We start from the raw sequence: 19,790 nt of genomic DNA, 5'->3' as shown, positions 1-19,790 counted from the left end.
TAATTTTGTTTCCTCTAGCTTTTTAGATGTTTTAATTAAAGTCAGGAACAGACACAATGATGTGGTTCCAACCATGGCGCAAGGGGTGATTGAATACAAGGAGAAATATGGCTTTGACCCATTTGTTAGCAGTAACATCCAGTATTTTCTAGATAGATTCTACACCAACCGCATCTCTTTCCGTATGCTTATTAACCAACACAGTAAGTAATGGCTTTCTTCATTTTTGAGAACTCATTAGTTTTTGCTTGTAAACCTGCAGCTTTGTTTTGGTTGGGTCTTCTTTATTTTATTTTTTAAAACTCCTGGCTAATTCTTAATATTCTATGCTGATTGTGGTAAAAGATATATGGGCAACTGATTTATTTGGTACTTCACAGTTACCAGAAAATAATCCAGGATACTAGTATGCTTTCTTCTAGAATTTTCAGGCTTTGTCAGTGTGGCTGTCGCTTTTTGATCTCACTGGCAGACAGCTTGCATAGTGGTACATGAAGTATTCTTAGATAGTAGTGGAGTAGTTGTTTCTGCTCACAAATCTCTCAAGATAGTTTGTAGAGGTGACTTATTTCATAATGAAACGCAAGGATGCCATAAATTTGAAATAAATTATGTGCTATATGTATTTTTATTGTTTTTTTCCTAGCAAGTTATCAAGCCTTTCTTGCATTCTAAGGAGGTTGAGTGTTTCTAAGTTTTTAATTATATCCCTTGACTCCCTTTTACTTCCTATTTATACTTAAACATAAATGCTTGATTTAGTCATGCTTTGTCATGAGGTTCATTTGTTGTTACTAGTAAATGGGTTTTTTATATTCATGTTATAGAGCGAAAGGAGTTACTTGCACAGCTCCTATTAACCAGTGTGTGCAGCCATGCAGACTGTGATCTGTATGAAGGACACAGTCCTGTGATCTCTCTGTGTATCTTGCACCTTTAGCTCTAGAACTCCGTTCTCTGCCCAGTACTCTGCTTTCATGAGCTCTCACAGACTGTACACTACAGATACTGTGGGTGCCAGAGTGCTGTAGTGTAAGGTATCTTACTACAAGTTGTATGTCTCTCCAGTAACCTTTTTTGTGACTAGCCAAAGCCTTGCTGCATGTTTACAGATAACCTCCACGGGCCAAAGCACACACAATGCAATAAATATGCAGCTTATTCTTTACTTCTACCTGGGCAGACAAATGACAGGCATAAGCCTGAGTGAAGTTGAAAGACTCCAGAGAAGAATTCTAGCAATAAATAAAAACATTGTCCTAATAGAATTATTGGGCTGAGCATTAGCATAATTTGCATTCATTCTAAAATATTAACTTACTGAACTGAAATGGCTTTTCCCATGGGTGCTCTAACTGGTTGAAACTTAAAACAGCTTGTAGATTATGAAAGTTCATTAACTTCATACAACTTCTCTATACTAAGCAATGCTAGTGATCCTTCATGTGGGCAAGTGCTAATCTTGAAGCAATGATGGAAGAGACACCTGGAAAACAGAATGCAGTAACAGGTGTTTCTGTACTTTGCATTTGCTTCATGTGTCACTGCCAGGCTTTTTCTTGCAGTGCAGTTGTGCAAGGTGCAAATGTGCCAGTGTATTAGCTCACTGTGACTGGTGAGACTAAAACTTAGACCTTCTCTCTTGCTCACTTCATGCTGCATCTGTCTCATATCAGAACTAACTTGCTAAAATAGCAGAAAATCACCTCTCCAAAAAAGTGTAAAGCCTTTCTACTTTGAGAAGTAGACTGGGGGTGAAGGATCTGGTGAATGCCAGACAGACCTTTGTGCAGAGGGAAGGGAGTGGGGACCATACTCCTGAGAGTCAGGGAGAAAGTCAAGTGAGATCTGTGCTAGCTGTGAAACTGCAGCTTAGGTGAGTGCAAAAGGTTTTTAACGCTGTCTTACAGTTCTTCAGTGTATTCTATTACAACATTTTCATTATCATGAGTGCTGCTGTTCTGACAAAGGTATGAATAAAGCATTGCATGTTTTAGTTTTAAGTAATTTTTGATAGTCCATGCTGAAATGTAAGGTTTTCACCTTAACCCTCCCACACCACTATTTCTGTTTTAACTAGTCGTAGCTATTAAAAATTAAAAAGTTGGGGGGAAGGAGGGAGGCAACTAATATTCCTAATCAAGGATTTGGGCAATTTGCTGAAGTACCTAGTAAGTTTCAGATACTATCAGAATTAAACTTTTTGGGCTGCCTCAAGTGTAATAGACGACTTACTGCCATTTCTTTTTTCTTTTAGCACTTCTTTTTGGTGGAGATATTAATCCTGCTCATCCCAAACATATTGGAAGTATTGATCCTAATTGTAATGTGGCAGAGGTGGTTAAAGGTAAGATGAAGTTAATATTTCTGTTTATTTTTAAAATCCCTACAACTTAGAATATGCATAAACATGTTGCTTAGATACAAAAGAGGTGATTTAAATTTATTTAATATTAAAAATTTAAGTTCTGCAGTTGCTCACAATAAAGCTTTAGCCTATTGAGGCACTGATGGCTGTGTTACAGCATGGTGTGTTTAGAACTAAAAAAACAAATGAGTTTATTAAATGTAATCTGTCCTTTTAAATACCAGATTATGTATGTGTTTTGTTGAACTTCAGCTTCCTTCTTCCCTAAAATGCTTAGAAACAGGTTCTCATGTACTGCTTTTTTATCTGATGCTGGTACTGAAGACAACTGAGAATAAATGCAACTTTCCAGTTTGTTTAGTTAGGCCTTTCGGTAGAACATCCTCAGCTGTACAGAGGCACCGGTGACACTTCCCATTACTGTGTCCCTCTGAGATCAGGGCCTGTTCTCTCATATGCAGAGGACGTACAATGGTTGTACCTGAATGATCTGGCACATTAGAAATCCAGTTTGCTTAATAAATCCTGTTTGGTCAATGTCATGAGTGTTCATATGCTTTCAGAACGTTATTAAGCAGGCATGAGGCAATGCTGTCTGCTTCAAGAGCTTGTTTATGGGAGGTTCACACTCTGGGTGTATCTGCTTACAACACAGATCTCGCTGTAGGAGTGAATTCCACCCTCTGTCCTTCATTACTGTTTGTGCAACTGTAAGGGGGAGGAATGTATCTCTTCCCTGCATTTTCTCTCAGCCTTTGGTAAAGAAGGAATCCTTTCTTATGTCACACTTTGACTTGCATGATAATTTGCCTTGTAATATAGATGCTGCTTACTGATAAGAAGGATTCTTGGCTTCTAGCTCTTCTTGGCTTTAAGGTGGCCTTTTTCAGCAGCTTTCTATTCTCCTGATAGATCCTACTACACTTTGACCTTAGCAATGTATCCATTATGGTTGTGTTGTTTATTTAGATATTTATTTAGATATTACTATTTAGATAGTAAAGTTTGAATCCATTTGGATCATCAAGTTCATAGTTGCTGCCTTGGACAGAGTGTCAGAAGGTGCTGAGTCCAGTTTTCAAGCCAGTAGCTAAAATAGATCTTCCACATCTGAAGAAATACTCTGACATCCTCATTTTGTTAGTGATTACCCAGTGTGCTCTTTCAAGGCAATGAAATGTCCTCAAAGACAGAGCCTGTCTAGAGTCAAGGTGATTGAGGCCATCTCCTTGTAGAACTGGTGGAGTGGTTAATTTACATTCTGTGTACTGTTAGCTCAGAAATGTTCTGGTGCACAGGCAGCTTTCTGAGTGATTTGTTAGAGTTAAGATGTTGATCTTGGCACTGTGTGTGGCCGCTACAAGCTCTGTATGCCCTTCAAATGTTGAAGAAATTTAAACAGTCACTTATTACTTCAAGCAGCTCCACCAAGTGTTGTGTTGGTAACTGCCTGTGGTGGGTCTCTGTATTTCAGTTACTGTCCTACAGTAAGATTTTTGAGCTGACAGCAAATCCAGGCTTGTTTCTGGAACTGGGGTATGCTGACAGATCCTTCACTCTTGCTGTTACTTACCTCCAGTCTTGGCATGAGTGTTTTGAACTCCATGGTCTTTTTTACAGTCTTAAGACTCTGCCAAAGCATTGGTTTTTAGAAGAAGGTAAAATATAAGACTGCACTCAGACTCTGCTTGAAATCATTTTGCTCAGGGTGTGGGGTATTTTACTGGATCATGAGGTGATATTGCCTTGCTGTTCATCTCAAGGGTGTTAGCCTGACTGCTTCTTGAAAATGCATGGGAGATCTACGTTACATTTAGAGAGGCTAAATGGGCTTATTCAGAGCCTCTTTGCTTTCCCAGGTTTTGCACAGTGGCCATGCCTGTTCCTCATCCATGTATTGAGGGCTTTTGGTTTATTCCCACACAGTCACTTATTTCAGAGGCATTGCAGTCTTTCTCTGCAGTAAGAACACAACTCCTGTGCCCTGGATCTGTATCAAATTGTCATTTCCGTGATGTGGAAACTCTTTGAATGTGCTAACATATTCCTCTTTCCATGTAGGTGCCCTTGCAGCCATACTAGCTACATTGCTCTCTTCAGCTTTTGATGACTTGAGTCAAGATAGTGGTTGTGCTGCTTATGCTTCTTTTTTCTAAAGCTCAGGATTTATTCCCAAGGCCATCAGAAGTTCTGAGATAATCCTAGAATATAGTGTAAGTGTAGCTATTCCTGCATCTTCTCCCACCCCCCTGCCAAATTATGCACATCCCAGGCTAGTTTCTCTGTACAGTTTGGATATTAAACAGGACTTTGAACTTATTACTGGGCACATTCTATTGTGTTAATGACAGCCAGTCCCAAAGACTTTCTTAGAGTGTCCTGTCTTGACAGAAGATTCCTGCTGGATAGCTGATTTTGTGAAGTGTTACTGGGATTTGATCAAGAACATTCCCAGTGTTGATTAGCTCTGTTTTACTAGGCCTCAAGCAGCATTTGTGCTAGCCCTGTATAATACATCAAGCCTTGCAGATGTCACAACAACTGATAAAATTTACTTTCAGGTAACGAGGCACACTGTAGATTTATTTTCTGTAGACATCTTGATGGGGAAGGATTATAGGTAGCCAGTCCTTTCTGGGGACTAGTGATTCTACTTTCCCTCTGCTCGTCTGAGTCTTGGCAGTGACTGTGTGCTTTGTAGTGTCACTTTGGACAGGAGGAAAAAGATGTATGTAGTGTGAGGTCAAAGGCAACTGCTGTGTTATCTTAGTGAATGTGTCTCTGTCTACAGAACTGCCCATCTGTTTGTGTGCTTGCCCTTAGCCTACAGTTATAACAAGGACACTACTGTTGTTAAACTGGCTTAGGCAGTGTGGTTAGAACATCTTTGAGTCAGTGGTTTCTCTTTAAGATAGCCCTTGCTGCTTGTTTCTGAAAGTCTTTTGCAAATGAGGTACCATTGAGTATTTGGAACCACTAAGAAATCTTTCAAACAAAAGATGGTTTAAACTTTATGGCTGCTATTTCGACTACAGAAAGCCTGATCTGGATAAGGGGAGGCTGCTTTGTTGTTGCTCAGGAGGAAGGAATAGAGAATCTTAATGATTCCCATTTCCCCCCAGAAAAGACCTTGAAAATAAACAGTATCATGTTTGGGAAAAGCTGAATTTCTGGTTGCAATGTCATCCTCTTTTATTTGAGATGGAAAGAACAAGCATTAAACTGTGATCAGGGCATGACAAATAAGTAGATATTATGGTCAGCCTAAGATTATTCCCTTTGGGTTTTCAAGCCCTGAACAAAGATGAAAAATAGCTTGTCTCTGGTAATCTGCTTTTGTTTGTAGAGCTTTAAATAGAATTTGCCCTTTCTTGACAAATGGGCTATGAGCATACAGAGAAAGAGGGATCAGAATGGATACCGGCTTCGTGCCTGTAAACTAGATACTAAATGAGTGTTCTGCTTGTAGCCTTTCAGGGACAGGGTGAACCTTGCTAGCAGGCTCTTGGTGATTTTGATAAATCACTGCTCTGTTCTTGTGTTTTGTAGATGCTTATGAAACAGCTAAGATGTTGTGTGAACAGTACTATCTGGTGGCACCTGATCTGGAAGTCGAAGAATTCAATGGTAATTGTGAAATGAATTAAAGTGCTGTACATAACAAACATTTCTCATATCTGTGCTTTCTAGTTGTGTGAGGTCATTTGAACTCTGCTGTCCTGTGTGCAGGGGAACTTCTCTTCTTCTAATGTGTCTGAATTACAGTTTATCATCCCAGCATATCTTTTTACTACTTGGTGTTGAGTGCAGAGTGCTGTTTGCTGAATTCACTGTCACTTTATTTTCCTTAAAGTAGTTAAGAATTCTGACTGGGAAGGAAACATGCCTGCCTTCTAACTAATATTTTAGTAGAGCTGGAATTTGTTTTGTTTGAACTGCGCTTGTAAATTCCACTGTCAGTCCCTGCATCAGTAATGAGCTCTGCTGTGCAAGATGGCAAAATTAAACCTGTTTTATATAGTCTATGCTTTATGTCCTATCATAAACCTCTCATGTGAAAATACCTTTCAAGCTGATAGCAGCCAATTTTTATTCTTTGCAACGAAACTGAGACAGTCCTTGTCAGTGTATAAACTGATGGTTTTGTTCATTGTTTCTATTAACAAACAGTAGGGTTTTTTTTACGTTAAAATTAATGTCTTGAGTGATCCCCTCTCAAACTTTGGACAGCTGCCCAAACATTAAGAGTAAGATGTTTCCAAACTTCAGCAGAATTAAGAAAGTCTCAGAAGTAGGTAACACTTGAAATGGAGTGAGTGATACATGAGGACACGTGTTGCTCAAAGGACTATTTAACATTGTAGAAATACTTCTCTACACAAAATGATACTGTCAACACTGATGCTTTATTACTAGCACGCTCTCCCAAAATCAAAGGACCCAACCTTGCTCCACCCAAAACTGAGTGATTGTAGAGTTAAAAGTGCTGAGTGCTGCAGCAGAGGAATGAAAATTCATTCGAAGGTCTAAGTAAAAAGACCCATCAGTAGAGAAAACAAGTTGATGTATCTCATTTAAAAAGCAGTAAGGGAAGAGTTGTGTTCTTTAGCTTCTTATCAACACAAGGAAAGCAACTTTGCAAATTACCTCAGAAGAGCAACAATAATACATTTTCTACATGTAGTCTGTGCCTCAAATGAGTTATAGATCAGGCAGCTGCCTTGGTTTTGGTGATGGGTAAGAGAATTGGAGTATGGACTCTGACCAAACTAACAGAATAAAACAGCAAGTTGCCTTGCAGTTAATTATGCAGAACACTGTTTTGGTTTTCTCTTTTTTTTCCTAGGAGGTTTCACTACTGTGTCTCTTAAAGTAATAACTGGTGGCTTTGTTAGCCCTCTGTGTCCAAAAGGGTGAAGTTGTCCCCAGTGACGAGCTGTGGGCATGTTTATATCTTCCCTTTATTTAAGCAAGCATTTGGAGACTTCTTCAGTCTGAACTGCTGCTGAGCCTGATAGGCTGTGACTGCATAATTTAATGCCAGCAGGTATCTGAATGTTCAGAGTTGGCTGCATCTTCAGCACCAAAACTGCCCTGCAATGGCTTAAATGCAGCTGTAGCATTTCCTGATGAGTCAGTGTGTGCTGTAGCATTCAGAGCTGTGCCAAGCTATACACCTCTGCCAAAACACCAACAGGACAACAGCGAGCAAACAATTCAGTTATGTTTTGAAATAAGAAAACTGTGATAGTTTGCAGATTTTTAATTAATGTTTTACATGTTATGTTTCAAGGGAAAATACGTAATTGTGCTTAGAATATTTTAAACTGGGTTTTTCATTTAAGAACCTTTGTGTAGCAAACATTATGCTTAAATATTGTGTATGTTATGAAAAACAATTTCCTACTTAAGTGGAAAGGTTCTCTTTGTTAACATCTAACATCAGTCAGTGCTAAATCAACCACTGCTTAGCGAAGTTCCATATACAACTGCTGACATAAAGTGTCTTTGAAAACCATCATTGGGATGTGTTCTTTCAGGTGATAGCAGTAAACAAAACTTATGGGTTTAGTTCATGGACCTAATCTTGCACTTGGAAAACTAGAACACTTACATCCTTGCCTTGGCTAGTTTTGAGTTATTCCTGTAAACAGAAATGCTACAGAAGACTTATCAGAAAAGTAATCTGCCTTTTTTTTCCCCTTCAGCTAAAGCTCCAAACAAGCCTATTCAAGTAGTCTATGTACCTTCTCATCTGTTTCATATGTTATTTGAATTATTCAAGGTAGGTTGCACTTGTTAGTGTTTGGAAGGGGGTTGTGAACTTAACATTACTGTTGAAATTGAGATCCTGAAAAGGATGTCAATTACAGCTCTTAAATGTGGGGGTTTTGCCCATTTTCCTTTCTTATGCTTGTTCTTAAACAAGTGAAGAGGGTTTGAAACTGTTAAAAGCTAGGCTTACAGCTCTAATGCCCTTGTGTGTTTTCACACTACTCCCATTGTGCTTTTGCAGCTGATTAACATAAAACACTCATAGTTTATTTTTGCAATTGTGATACATTCCTTACCTTGCAGTTTTCATAAGCTTGCTTCTTTATTGCGTATTTGAAGACTGGTTAGGATCAGTTTTTTTTGTTTATTGTGAAAACAGGCCACATGTCTTTGAGTAGTCTAAAAGATATGCTTTGGTTTGATTTTATTTGTGTGTTCTGAATAATTGGAACAATGGTGAGAATGGAGGATTAGAGCGCTGTTGTATGCTTTTGAAGTTAGGTGGTCTCTAGGTGGTGCAATTGAACACCAGAAATTCAGGGGAAAGTGCATTTGGACAGATACTTTTCCTAAATAATGGTATTTTGATTTTGATTTCTGACATTTGTCAAGTATGTTCATTTAAATCTTCCCTTGTTTTTCGATTTGTAACTTTAGTTCTAGTTTATACTACTTATAGATATGTTTTGGTACAAGTCATGAAACTATGCAGCAGTAAGGAGTAGTTGTAATTAATTTGTGACAGACTGGTAGTAGAAGTTCTGTTGCTAGATATGATAAAGTCAGATTGATAGGTGGTAAAGTGACAATTATGTGATCCAGACTAAGCTCGTCCTCTGTGGTGAACATCACTATTGGCTTTCTGCAAGATGGAGGTGAAGGATGGTGTCATCCCTCATATGTAATTACTTTTATCTATTTAATATAAGGCAAGAATATTTTTTCTGTGTGATATCAAGTATGTATAATGGAGTTCTGATGTAGAAGTTTAAATGGAGAACTCATTGACTTGAAAGTGCTTCTTGAATTTGTTTTAAATACAGCCTTTTCTGAAGGACTAAGTATCTAGATTCAATAAAATAATTTCAAGTTCCAAGCTGTCACAAAAAGCATATATGATAAAGACACTGCTTTTCCTTTTGATTTCAGAATTCAATGAGAGCTACAGTAGAATTGCATGAAGGTAAGAGAGAAACCTATCCATCAATCAAAACCTTAGTCACTTTGGGGAAAGAAGATCTATCTATTAAGGTAAATACCTAAAAAATAATACACATCTCACAAAACTGCTAGGTTTGGAGTAATATGACCTGTAATTTCAAAAGGCTGCAGCACTTGTGACGCTTGCTTCATGCTCATGAATGTTTCTAATGTCATTTAGGTAATGCTGCTTGAGGCTTTGCAGGTTTTTTCCAAGCATCATGTTGAAAGCTGTAACTTTTCATTTCTTAGATAAGCGATCAAGGAGGAGGTGTACCTTTGAGAAAAATAGACAGATTGTTTAACTACATGTACTCAACAGCACCCAGGCCTAGTCTGGAGCCCTCGAGAGCTGTGCCTTTGGTAAGCAGTTGCAATACATATTTAAATGTCCCTTTGCACCTCTAGTGTAACCTGTCACTGTCAATCACTGCATCAGGTTGGCCATGGAAGAAATTGTTTATCACTAGCAATTCTGTGCAGGTAAAATGTATCGGGAGGAAAATGGGGTTTCTTATCATCACTTAGTCTTTGGAATAGAAAATTGCTTTTCTTTGACACTGCATTCTTGGAAACGAGCATGTCTGCACATGCACAATATTTACAGAGGTTAATAGATGGGGTATTTGGTGCCCTGTTACTGAGGAGGTGGATAAACTAATAAGATCTTCCTTGCAGTGCAAATTGCTGCTTATCTACACTTCCTGTAATAACTGTATTGAAAAGGTGAGCCACACTGTCAGAATTATAACACTTGGGAAGCACCTCTTTGGTGATGCACAAACTTATATTGAACTTGGAAAATTATTTTCATGTAAGTTATGGACTGTAAAAATACATTAAAAAAAAAATCCCCATACATGCATGTGTGTGAACACTTCTGGTATATTTGGATTCAGTTGGAGACCTCAAAGGCCTTTTCCAACCTAGTGATTCTGTGATCTCACCTGATATTCCCTTCTGAGATGTATCAGAGTCAGATTTCAAGCAAACAAACTTATTCTAAGCGGGGAATTATTTCAGTGTTAAATGTCTAAATTCTTTTAGCAATTGAGTCTTTAAAAATTATTATTGAAATTAAATGACTATTACTAAATATATTTCATTGAATTATGCATTGGGTCATTGTGATTAAAATGATACAGGTACTGTTCTGTTTCAATAAGCAGGTTAATACTGATACAGTATTCTTGCTGCTTTTTATCTTAGTTCTCTATTGTTTCTGATGCAACCCTTTATCTTCATGTCAAGGAAAAGTTGGTTCCTTGAGAAATTTATTTTCCTTATTTAGGAGCACTCTCTTCTATCATGTTTAAGTGGTTTTTTCCCATTTTTATTTTCCTGATGATACTTCTGTGCTTGAAGTGCCTTTAAGCAGCTAATGAAACGTGGTGCAGAGAGTATGTGACTATTTCTGATACAACATGATGGAGCTGAGGGTGGCACCAGTTCAGAGATAACAAATTCTTTTTTAGATTAGCAGAAGGTCTGTACAGAGCTGCCTCAGCCCACAGCTCGTACAGCCTTGTGGCGCAGGGGCGTGTTGCGTTTCCACCAGTGTTTGATGCTGCCTTGGTAGGTGTGAGACTTAGTTCTGTGTCTGCATCAGCTTGATGCTAATCTGTGGTATTCCTAACTCTGCAACACATCTTAGTATGTTTCAAACATAGGCAATCTTCTTGAATGGGGTGAGTGATGGGGACAGACTTTAATTCAAATATAAGTTTTTTTTCTTTATGTCAATGGCAGACTCTTTCTTGATTCATAATCTGCCTTTGTTCTGTCTCACTTTTGATCAGCAATTTACTGTATCAGCCTACAAAGATTTCCTGAAACTTGTTCCCACTACAAACTTACACCTTGATTACCAGTTGTATTCACTATTAAAATGCCTCTCTCTTTGTGGCTCTCTGATTGTAACACGTGTTCAGCTTGGATTGACACTATTCTTTTTTTACCTCTTTTTTTCCCCATGCATCTTTAGTGATGCTTTCCTGTGTTTACTTCCTCATCTGCAAGACTACTTGCTTTGATTCTGTGACATTTATACTTAGTTTTTCCTTCTACTAAAGCCTGAAGATGGGGTATGTTTTATTCTTCAGCCTACACATCACAATAGGCAGACCTGCAAAGTATGCCCCCCTCTTCTGACCTTGGCAGCCTTCACCCTCTGCGTCTGACCGCCTGCACGTGCCAGTGTCAGGAAGGCTTGTGAAGCTCTGTTACTTATTATTGTGTGCAGAAAGAAAAAAGTCAAGAAATGAGAGTCTGTGGCATCTCTTTCCCCTGAAAGGAAGAACAACTTTGGCAGAGAAGCTTGACAGGTGTTATGTCTTGCAGCCCAGATCCAGTTATAAAAACAATTCTGCTGTACTTTGTGTGTCACTCTAGCAGTAAAAATCCTTCAGCAGAAAGGTTCTGCTTAAATCTTCTTTGACGTCTGTACAGGAGAGTTGCTTAGTGCTTAGAGCTGAAGACCAAACCTCTTAAGAAGGTAGGTAGGGCTGTGCTCACGTCATTCTTGACTTAGATAGTATCTGTAAATGAAATTGCAGTGTAAACAGACAATTTTTTTCTGTGATAACTCTCCCTCCCCTCCTTATGTGATCCCCTGTCTAGTTTATGAAACATTCATGGATCTGAGGAGTGGAAGAGGGGGAGTCTTTTTGTTGGTTGGTGAAAATTCTTTCTCAGTGTCATTGCAAATATTCTTTAAAAACTACTGTGAAACCTTGTTACCATGGCAGCATTGGGATTCTAGCAGGTCTTGTGCTCATCTGTACTGATATACACATAATGGGAGCATTAGAAGCACATGGAAATGTTTAATGGTAATCAGGTTTCCTTACAGAATTTAATGATTCCCTCTCTGGCAGCATTTGTTTATAGTGGGAGAAATGTGGCTTAAATTAGGTTTAATTAAACCTGTAGACATTGGTAACAGGAATTTAATAATTTCCTATTTGTACAGTGCATGCAGTAATATTACATGAGAAATTGGCTCAAAAAAGCTTTCTTTTCTCAAGGCAGATGTGCCATGGTTGACTGTATTCTGTCCTCTAGGTCAGGCACAGACCTGAGCAATAATCAATCCTTGTTGACAATATTTTGCAAAATAGACCTTTTGTGAGGCCTCTTGCCTTAACGAGGTACTCCTCTGGGATCTGCTGTCTTCATATTTCTTATAACCTGTCTGGGTGTGCAAAATACCCTGAAAACAATGTAGAGAAGAGACTGACAGGAAATCTGTGGAAGGGGGAAGTATGAAATGGGCTAGTGCCGAGTGTAAGGAGGCTTTCCTGGAAGGAGCAGGAGCCAAACAGAAGCTGGGCAGGGCTTTTAAGGAGACATAATTCTGGAGAGAGGGAACTATAATATGTTTTCAGGATTAACGTGAATCTTTGAGAATTAAGGTTTTTAAGCATACTGTTGTCTGCAAGTGCAGCTAAGCAGCTCCTTTAGCTGTGGAAACAGAAACTAATAACTATGACAAGAGGAGTGAGTGGAAAAGGGCACCTTTGGCATTTCTGTTTCTCACTTTGCTCAGGAGAGCTGTTACAGTCATCAGTGTGAGCTGCTCTAACCGATTTAAGATCAGTGCATTCAGGCTCATGTAAAAGACGGAGAGGTCAGAAACTGGTGTAGACATGGCAGGTCTCAATCTCTAGATGGTAGGTCTCAAAGAGAATTTGTGATGAATACTGTAGTACAAAGCTCTTTAATGTTCACCCCTCTCTTAAGGGATTTCTTGTAATAAAGTGGTCCCATATATGTTAGCTGTGAATAATGCTTGCAAGTCCTGCTTCTTAACCTCCTATTTTCTGTATCATTTTGGGGCTTTGTTTTTAAGATTCAGGCAGTGATTCTCAGTCTCTGTCAGGTTATCCTTGTAAAAATTGGATAGCAGAATGATTTTATTTGCTTTCTGAAAATGTTAGGTGTCTAATTATTCTTGTAATCCACTCTAACAAATAAGCTTTATTACTCCATTACCATATACAACCTTATTTTCGAATGCTTATAAGTTTAAAATACTTCCTTTATTGCTCCTGAAAAATTTGGGGAGGGGCTCAGGTGAATAATCAACCACTGTGATGCTCAACACAGATGCAGTTATCTGAAAGAAACAATGTATAGAACAAAATCTTACTCCTGGCTGCAGTGAGAGGCTTGATAGTTTTTATATAACTTTTTCTGACACCAGTAGGTTGGAAAACGTGCCAAGTGTTGACCTTGTTGCAGATACAGTTATGAACATTAGTGTTGGAAACTTAAAATCTAAAATGTGAACCTGTCAAGCCTACTGTGTTCTGAAAAGTGGGTGGTCTGCACAGGGGCTCAGTCCTCAGGTAGATCACTGAGTGTTGTGCAATCTTGATCTCTTGTTAGATGGGTAAGCAGAAGATTACTTGCCTTATATTGCTTTCTAAGTAGTCTTCTGATCTCTCTTGCAGTATGGCATCAGCAATCACGTAATAGCATGACCTAGGTGGAGGAAAGAGTTGTCCCTGGCTTTCCTGTGCAGTCACCTGAGTGTGGGGAGGTTTGAGAACATCCTCCCAAGCTGAGGGGCAATGGTTTGCTTTGATGGTTGGAGGCAAATGGTGCTGTATGTTAGGCCTGCCTTCCTCTTGAGAAAATGCAGAATGCACAAGGCAGTCCTGGCAGAGAACTCTGATAGTTTTCCTTTCTCTGTACTTGAGGGGTAAAAACCTTGTGCCTTGGAAAAAAGGAGACTGCCCACGAGGTTGAATACCGACTGACAGTGCAGGCTCTGAGAAATAAAGGAAGACTTGCAGAGTCGTCTGATGCAAATCTAATACTTGGGTGTCTTCTGATTTATAAATGACTGAAGTGATCTGTTGCCTTTTTTAACTTTGCACCTTGTTTTCCCTCCTTTCCTTGTTTTTGTAGGCTGGGTTTGGCTATGGCTTGCCAATCTCTCGTCTGTACGCTAGGTACTTTCAAGGTGACCTTAAACTCTACTCCATGGAAGGCGTTGGCTCAGATGCTGTAATTTATTTGAAGGTATGAACTTGACACTTTCATAGGCTAATGAAGCAGTGTAATTTGATAGTTTATAGCAGACTAAGTGAACTTTCCCTCTTCACTCTTCAACTAGTTTTCAAATCTCTAATTGCTATCTTCATTATATTTTACCTAAATCAGTTACAGAGAATCCTAAAAGCAGGGGTTATAAATGCTAGCCTGGCATTAATACTACTTTGCTTGCTTTGATTGTTGGGTTGGTTTGGGATTTTTCCCAGTCCACTGTGGTGCATTTTATAATCTCTCATCACAACTGCTGAACTGTGTGATGAGAGATTATTTTGGTTAATACTTTTTTTTAATTCTGAAAGTTTTGACCAAAATAAGATTGTCTGACTTGTGATACTGCTTTTTTCTCTGCAGTTCTTGACTTCTGTGTAATATAGTATTGTTCCCATTACAATTTTTTGGGAGTCCCCAGGCTACTCAGGAGCTTAAGGTTGAAAGTGAAGTCCCTGAAGAAACTCAAGCACGTAAAAGACCGTAGCTGTAGCACCCGTACAGGTCACGTACTTGGCCCTGTGGCTGCCTCGCTGGGTGTAGCGAGTGAGATGTGCGAACTGGAGTTTCTGATGGGTTTAACCACACTTTTATAACCAAAGGTGTGGGGTATTTTTAGAAGGTGGTAGCATGCTAACAGACTGATCAGTCCTCACAGTGTGCTGCCAGAGCCCCTGTTGTGGGGGAGTGGAGTGTTTTGGTGCAGTAGCTGTCTGCCCACTGCCAGGGACAAATCTCCCTACAACACCTTTGACCAAAACCTTTTTTTTTTTCTTGCTGTCATTGTAGATGCCACTCACTGGAAACAAGGGAAGTATTTTAAAGTGTTGTTTTCTTTTGACTTCTACTATAGCTAGTACTTTTGACTATGACTGTAGTGATTAGTCATAGCTGAATTATTTTCAAAAGAGTGTTGTGACTTGTAACGCTGGGATGACTGAAACGCTTGCCTCAATACAGAAGGTGTAACTGCAGAAACCCCCAGATTATCATCTTGCTGTTGGTATTTCTAATGCTGTCTTCCCATTGCTTTTGTTTTTCCACAGGCCCTTTCAAGTGAATCATTTGAAAGACTTCCCGTTTTTAATAAGTCAGCGTGGCGACACTACAAGACCACACCTGAAGCAGATGACTGGAGCAATCCTAGCAGTGAACCCAGGGATGCTTCTAAATATAAAGCTAATCGATAATTTGCCACCTCTTGTCTCTGTTGGAGATGACCTCTGCATTCAGTATAAAGTCTCTTGCTTTGTTCCAAAATCCTTCAGACCACAATAGCTAATTACTTCCAAACAAAGACCTAATCAGGGCATTGAAAAAACAGTAAGAACAAAGTGATGCTCGGGACTTGGAGGCGCTAAAAAGCACGTTGGGTATGTGAATCCTGCCTACTTCACCTGCACACGCTTGGTTGCTGCAGTCACGCGTCGGCTCAAGGGGCGGCGCTGTGATTGCACTCAACAGCTCAATGTCATAGCAAAAAGATACTGACCCACATGGCCAGCTTCTATTCCAAAATAAGGATTGGCAAGATGTGCAGAATCCCTTTAAATGGTGAATAGTATCTTGCACAGCAATATGGTATGAGAGAGAAATTCTGATGTAGTTAAACGTAGGCTTTGAAAATCCACTCCGTACTGCATTTTATATTGCACAGTGTCACCTCTTACCTGAAAACCCCTTTGAGCTCTGCAGATTTTAGATCTAATGAGCTTACAAATGCATAGTACTTAAAAAGGGTTGTGCAGCTTTAAACTGATGCTTTCCCAAAATTCCCAAATCTATTTGTTGAGTGCATACAGGAATGATGTTGTTGTAAGATATTGGGGTTTCCACTTCTTGGTATGCACCTTAATGATTTTCTTAACACACAAACACAGAAATTGCATTTCTATATGTTTTTCCTTGTTTTGAGGAAAGAATCATAAGTAGTTAGATTATTTCTCCATAGAAGAAATTCTGTCAATACAGGGGCAGGGGGTAATTCAATTTTATGTTTATTGCCTATCATTTCTGGGGGGTGGGGTTGGGGAGGGGAGAGAAATGCTGAAAGGCCAGACAGCCAGTCATACAAACGAATTTGCCTTAAGAGTGTTGGTTGCTTGGAACCTGATTAGTTTAAAATTTGTAAATAGTTTGCAAAGTTATTTATATATTCAATGTCTGACTATAGTCTGGTAATCTGAATTTGTAGTGTATATAAAGATGTTGTACACCAGCTTTTGGAAAGTCTCTTTGGTCTAAATACACAAAACTGGAAATATTGTAGAAATGGGAGGGACAAAATGCAACTGGTACCTGATTTAAGGGGGTGGAAAAAAACCCCAAGACCCCAAACCAAAACAATGAGCCCAAGAGAAAAGCAAGCTAAATACTTTCCCCTTAAAGTATTAGGAAACTGTTCTTCACCAGCTCTTTGCCAAATACCAGTCCTGATACTATGACCTTTCAGAAAAAAATTGGGAGGTTTAGAAGCTCTGGGGATGTCCTAATCACAGGAATAAAGCAGGTGAGTTGTAAGCAACTCTGATGCACCCTCAGTTTCTCTTAGGTGTTTTGATATTTTTGAAGGATATTGCCCCTTTTGTCCTCCCAGTATTTATTTTTATAAAGAACTGGTCTGTTAGGTAAACAGGGAAATGCTGAGAAATTCCTAGATATTTTTTTAAAAACCTCTTAGTTTGACTTAAAATAGTACATGGCATTTACATAGCACCCTTTGTCACAGGATTGCCAAGTGCTTTGAGCAATAAGCTTCGGAAAGCTCCGCTTCTGAAGAGCTGGAGTCCTTCCCTCACAGACCCTTACTCCAGTCTGCTGCAGCCAGTTCAGGAACTCGTGTGTGAATGGCTGATGCGCTGGCAGGGCTCGGGGTGCCCCAGGCTTCTCTAGGCTGCGTGGCTGAGCTGCCTTGGGGCGCTGGGCTGTTCCAGCGGGGCCCTCGGACCTCTCTCTGCAGGGCGCTGCCGTACCCTCCAGAGGCAGAGATGCCCGGGCAGTGCTGAAGGCTGTCAGCAGGAAGGAAAAGGGGGTGTGCTGACAGGGCTGCCGCCTCCTGTTCCCAAAGTGGACATGGGAACAGGGGGATCTGTGTGGCACGGTGAGGGTGTAACGTGTTTGGCCTCTGGAGCAATAACGTCCCATGACTGCGGAGGAGACAAACAGCTATTAGAGCCGCGCTGCTGGGCTGAACCCAGGCTGGCAGTTTGGCTGGAGCACTGCCTGGGAGTCACAGCTATGAAAGCTTAGTCACTTTTGCCCTCACCCATAACTTCTTACTGGTTTTTAAAATAATTTCAAGCTGTGTGTGTTTTCTTGTAACTGCAGAGGAGGGCTTGCTGAGAAATAGAGGTTTGTGATGAAACAAGTGGTCAGTTTTTCCTAGAAGATCACCTGGAACATTCCAAGGAATGAGGCAGTTTGTGTGGGAAGCTGAGTTTCAGCTTTTGCTAGAAATCCTACTTTGAAGTAGTAAATCCTGGCCTGGTGCTTTTCTTTTGGCTGTCTCCTTATACTTGAAGAGGAGAGGGAGTGGAGGGAGCCAAGAAGAGGAAGCGTGCAGGCACACTGAACTTGTTTGTGGGAAGGAGGCGTTGGGAGCCAGCGAATGAGAGCTGAGGGTGCCATGGAGGATGCTGTGGTACGTTAATGTCACCGCTCTATTCACAAACCAGAGGGCTGGCCTTGGGGCAGGAAGCGCTCCAGTCTGCTGAAGACAGAAGTCCCCTGAAGCAGCACCTGTTTCCAAGAACCCTGAGCACGCACAAGCAGCTCAAAGCAGGAAGGTGGAGCACAAGGACTACGTTTTCTTCCCATTTTGCATGGTCTGTCCGTGGCCTTTACGGTGAATGTGGGTGAGAAGAAACTTTCCCCCTCTGCCCTTGCATCTGTAGCCCGTGCTTTAGGGCAGGGCCCAGGTGGTCCTCGTGCCATGATCCTATCAGGGGTATTAAGCTGAAACCACAGCAGCAGGTCTTCAATTAGAGGAGTTCTTCAGCAGGAATGCCTGAAGAGTGAGGGTGGGTGGGTATTTACTACAGCAGGTACTGGCCTTTTTATTTTTCCAGTGACTTCTACCTTTGGTTGGGGTCTCTTACAACTCTTTTAGTGTCTTGGGGCTGTTAATTCCAAACAAATTAATTAATTCCAAAGTGGTGGTATAAAAGGGTATTTCTTTTCCATGCATTTCAGAAGTATGTGTGGTGTTATTTGCATCCTGCAGACACATCAATAGAAAATGTTTTCAGTGAAAATGCTTCCTATCTGTTGTGTTGAGTGATTAACAGAAACAAGCTGAGCAAGAGATGTTTGCTTTTGATTCTTCCTGAGTATTTGCCAACAACTCCAGTGTGTTGTAGTGTAGGTTTAACTTTTTTGCCCTGTGTGTGTTTTTCTGGTGTGTGTGTGTGTCTCAGACCGAACCTGTTCACCCCCTGCCTGGTTACATATTAACAGATACCGGCATCTCCCCAAAACATATGTGTGCTCCCTGCTTTTCTAGGCTTTGTTTTGAGGCTAACAGGGGGGTCTTTCAGAGTCAGCATGTGATGGGAAATGTTCAGAAGGTACTGGTGTGCTGCTCTTACAACTCAAAACACAGAGTCCCTGCCTCTGTACTTGACCATGATGACCCAGGGTAGCACTGAGAGCGCCTTTGTCCTGTGGCAGTTTGTGCTCCCTCTTGGGCAGCGTCTGAAGCGGGTCCCTTGACACGTGCTCAAAGAATACAGATGTTAATTGTATGTTCCTGGAAAACTCGAGCTGGTGTTTTTGGCTCTGTAAAATCCACTTGTTGCTCCAACTGGGTAACACACTTCTCTCTGCCCTCAGTGGCCTGTGGAATTTACTTGGAAATAGCTGTTCATTCTCTCCAAAGATAAAATCCTCCAGTGTAGTGTGACCTCCAGTCCACCTCTGCCCAAGTGTAGTAGTTAGGGTGAAGTCTCAGCCTTGGTGATAGGAAAGATGCTTCCCTTCCCTCACCCTGTAACAAGCACCTCTAGGTCCTTATGTGTTAGGTGCTGCAAAGACTGATGCGAGCGACTTCGTAGCCAACAGCCTAAGTGTTTATTGTTAGTGTTTGTCTCTGGAGGGTCACCCTGTGCGACTGTGGGGTGTTGGGTTTCCTTGCACGCTGCCTTGGTTGCCACGTAGGCGCTGTGGTCCCTCCATCTCCTCTTCCTGATGTACCTGCCTATGGATTAATATGTCTCAAAATGTGGTTTTGCAGAACTTCTAAGAGACTGTGACAGCGCGTGGCAGAACGACGTGTCACTGAGCGCAGGGGTGAGGAACCTGGTTATGAAGCGTGTAGCGACTTCAGGGCCGAGTCACGCGGGTACTCGCACAAGTAACCGGTGTACGAGGGTGACCTCACCGAGCTGAACCTGTTCTCAGG

General features: G+C 40.6%; 1 protein-coding gene across 1 annotated transcript in view; it reads left to right on the top strand.

Annotated features, from left to right (window-relative positions):
• Window positions 1-16,404, top strand: part of PDK3 (pyruvate dehydrogenase kinase 3) — a 53,043-nt gene extending 36,639 nt beyond the window's left edge. Inside the window, exons 4-11 of the mRNA XM_084274817.1 lie at window positions 19-203; window positions 2,258-2,347; window positions 5,918-5,995; window positions 8,077-8,153; window positions 9,293-9,394; window positions 9,596-9,706; window positions 14,258-14,371; window positions 15,439-16,404. Coding sequence (XP_084130943.1) covers window positions 19-203; window positions 2,258-2,347; window positions 5,918-5,995; window positions 8,077-8,153; window positions 9,293-9,394; window positions 9,596-9,706; window positions 14,258-14,371; window positions 15,439-15,582 — 901 coding nt within the window. The 3' untranslated portion in view covers window positions 15,583-16,404. The remainder of the gene's footprint in view (window positions 1-18; window positions 204-2,257; window positions 2,348-5,917; window positions 5,996-8,076; window positions 8,154-9,292; window positions 9,395-9,595; window positions 9,707-14,257; window positions 14,372-15,438) is intronic.
• The last annotated feature ends 3,386 nt before the right edge of the window (window positions 16,405-19,790 follow it).

This window comes from Gallinula chloropus, assembly GCF_964237585.1.
Source record: "Gallinula chloropus genome assembly, chromosome: 1".
NCBI lineage: Eukaryota > Metazoa > Chordata > Aves > Gruiformes > Rallidae > Gallinula > Gallinula chloropus.
The sequence above is the reverse complement of the archived record's forward strand: the minus strand, read 5'-3'. Positions and strand labels throughout refer to the sequence as shown.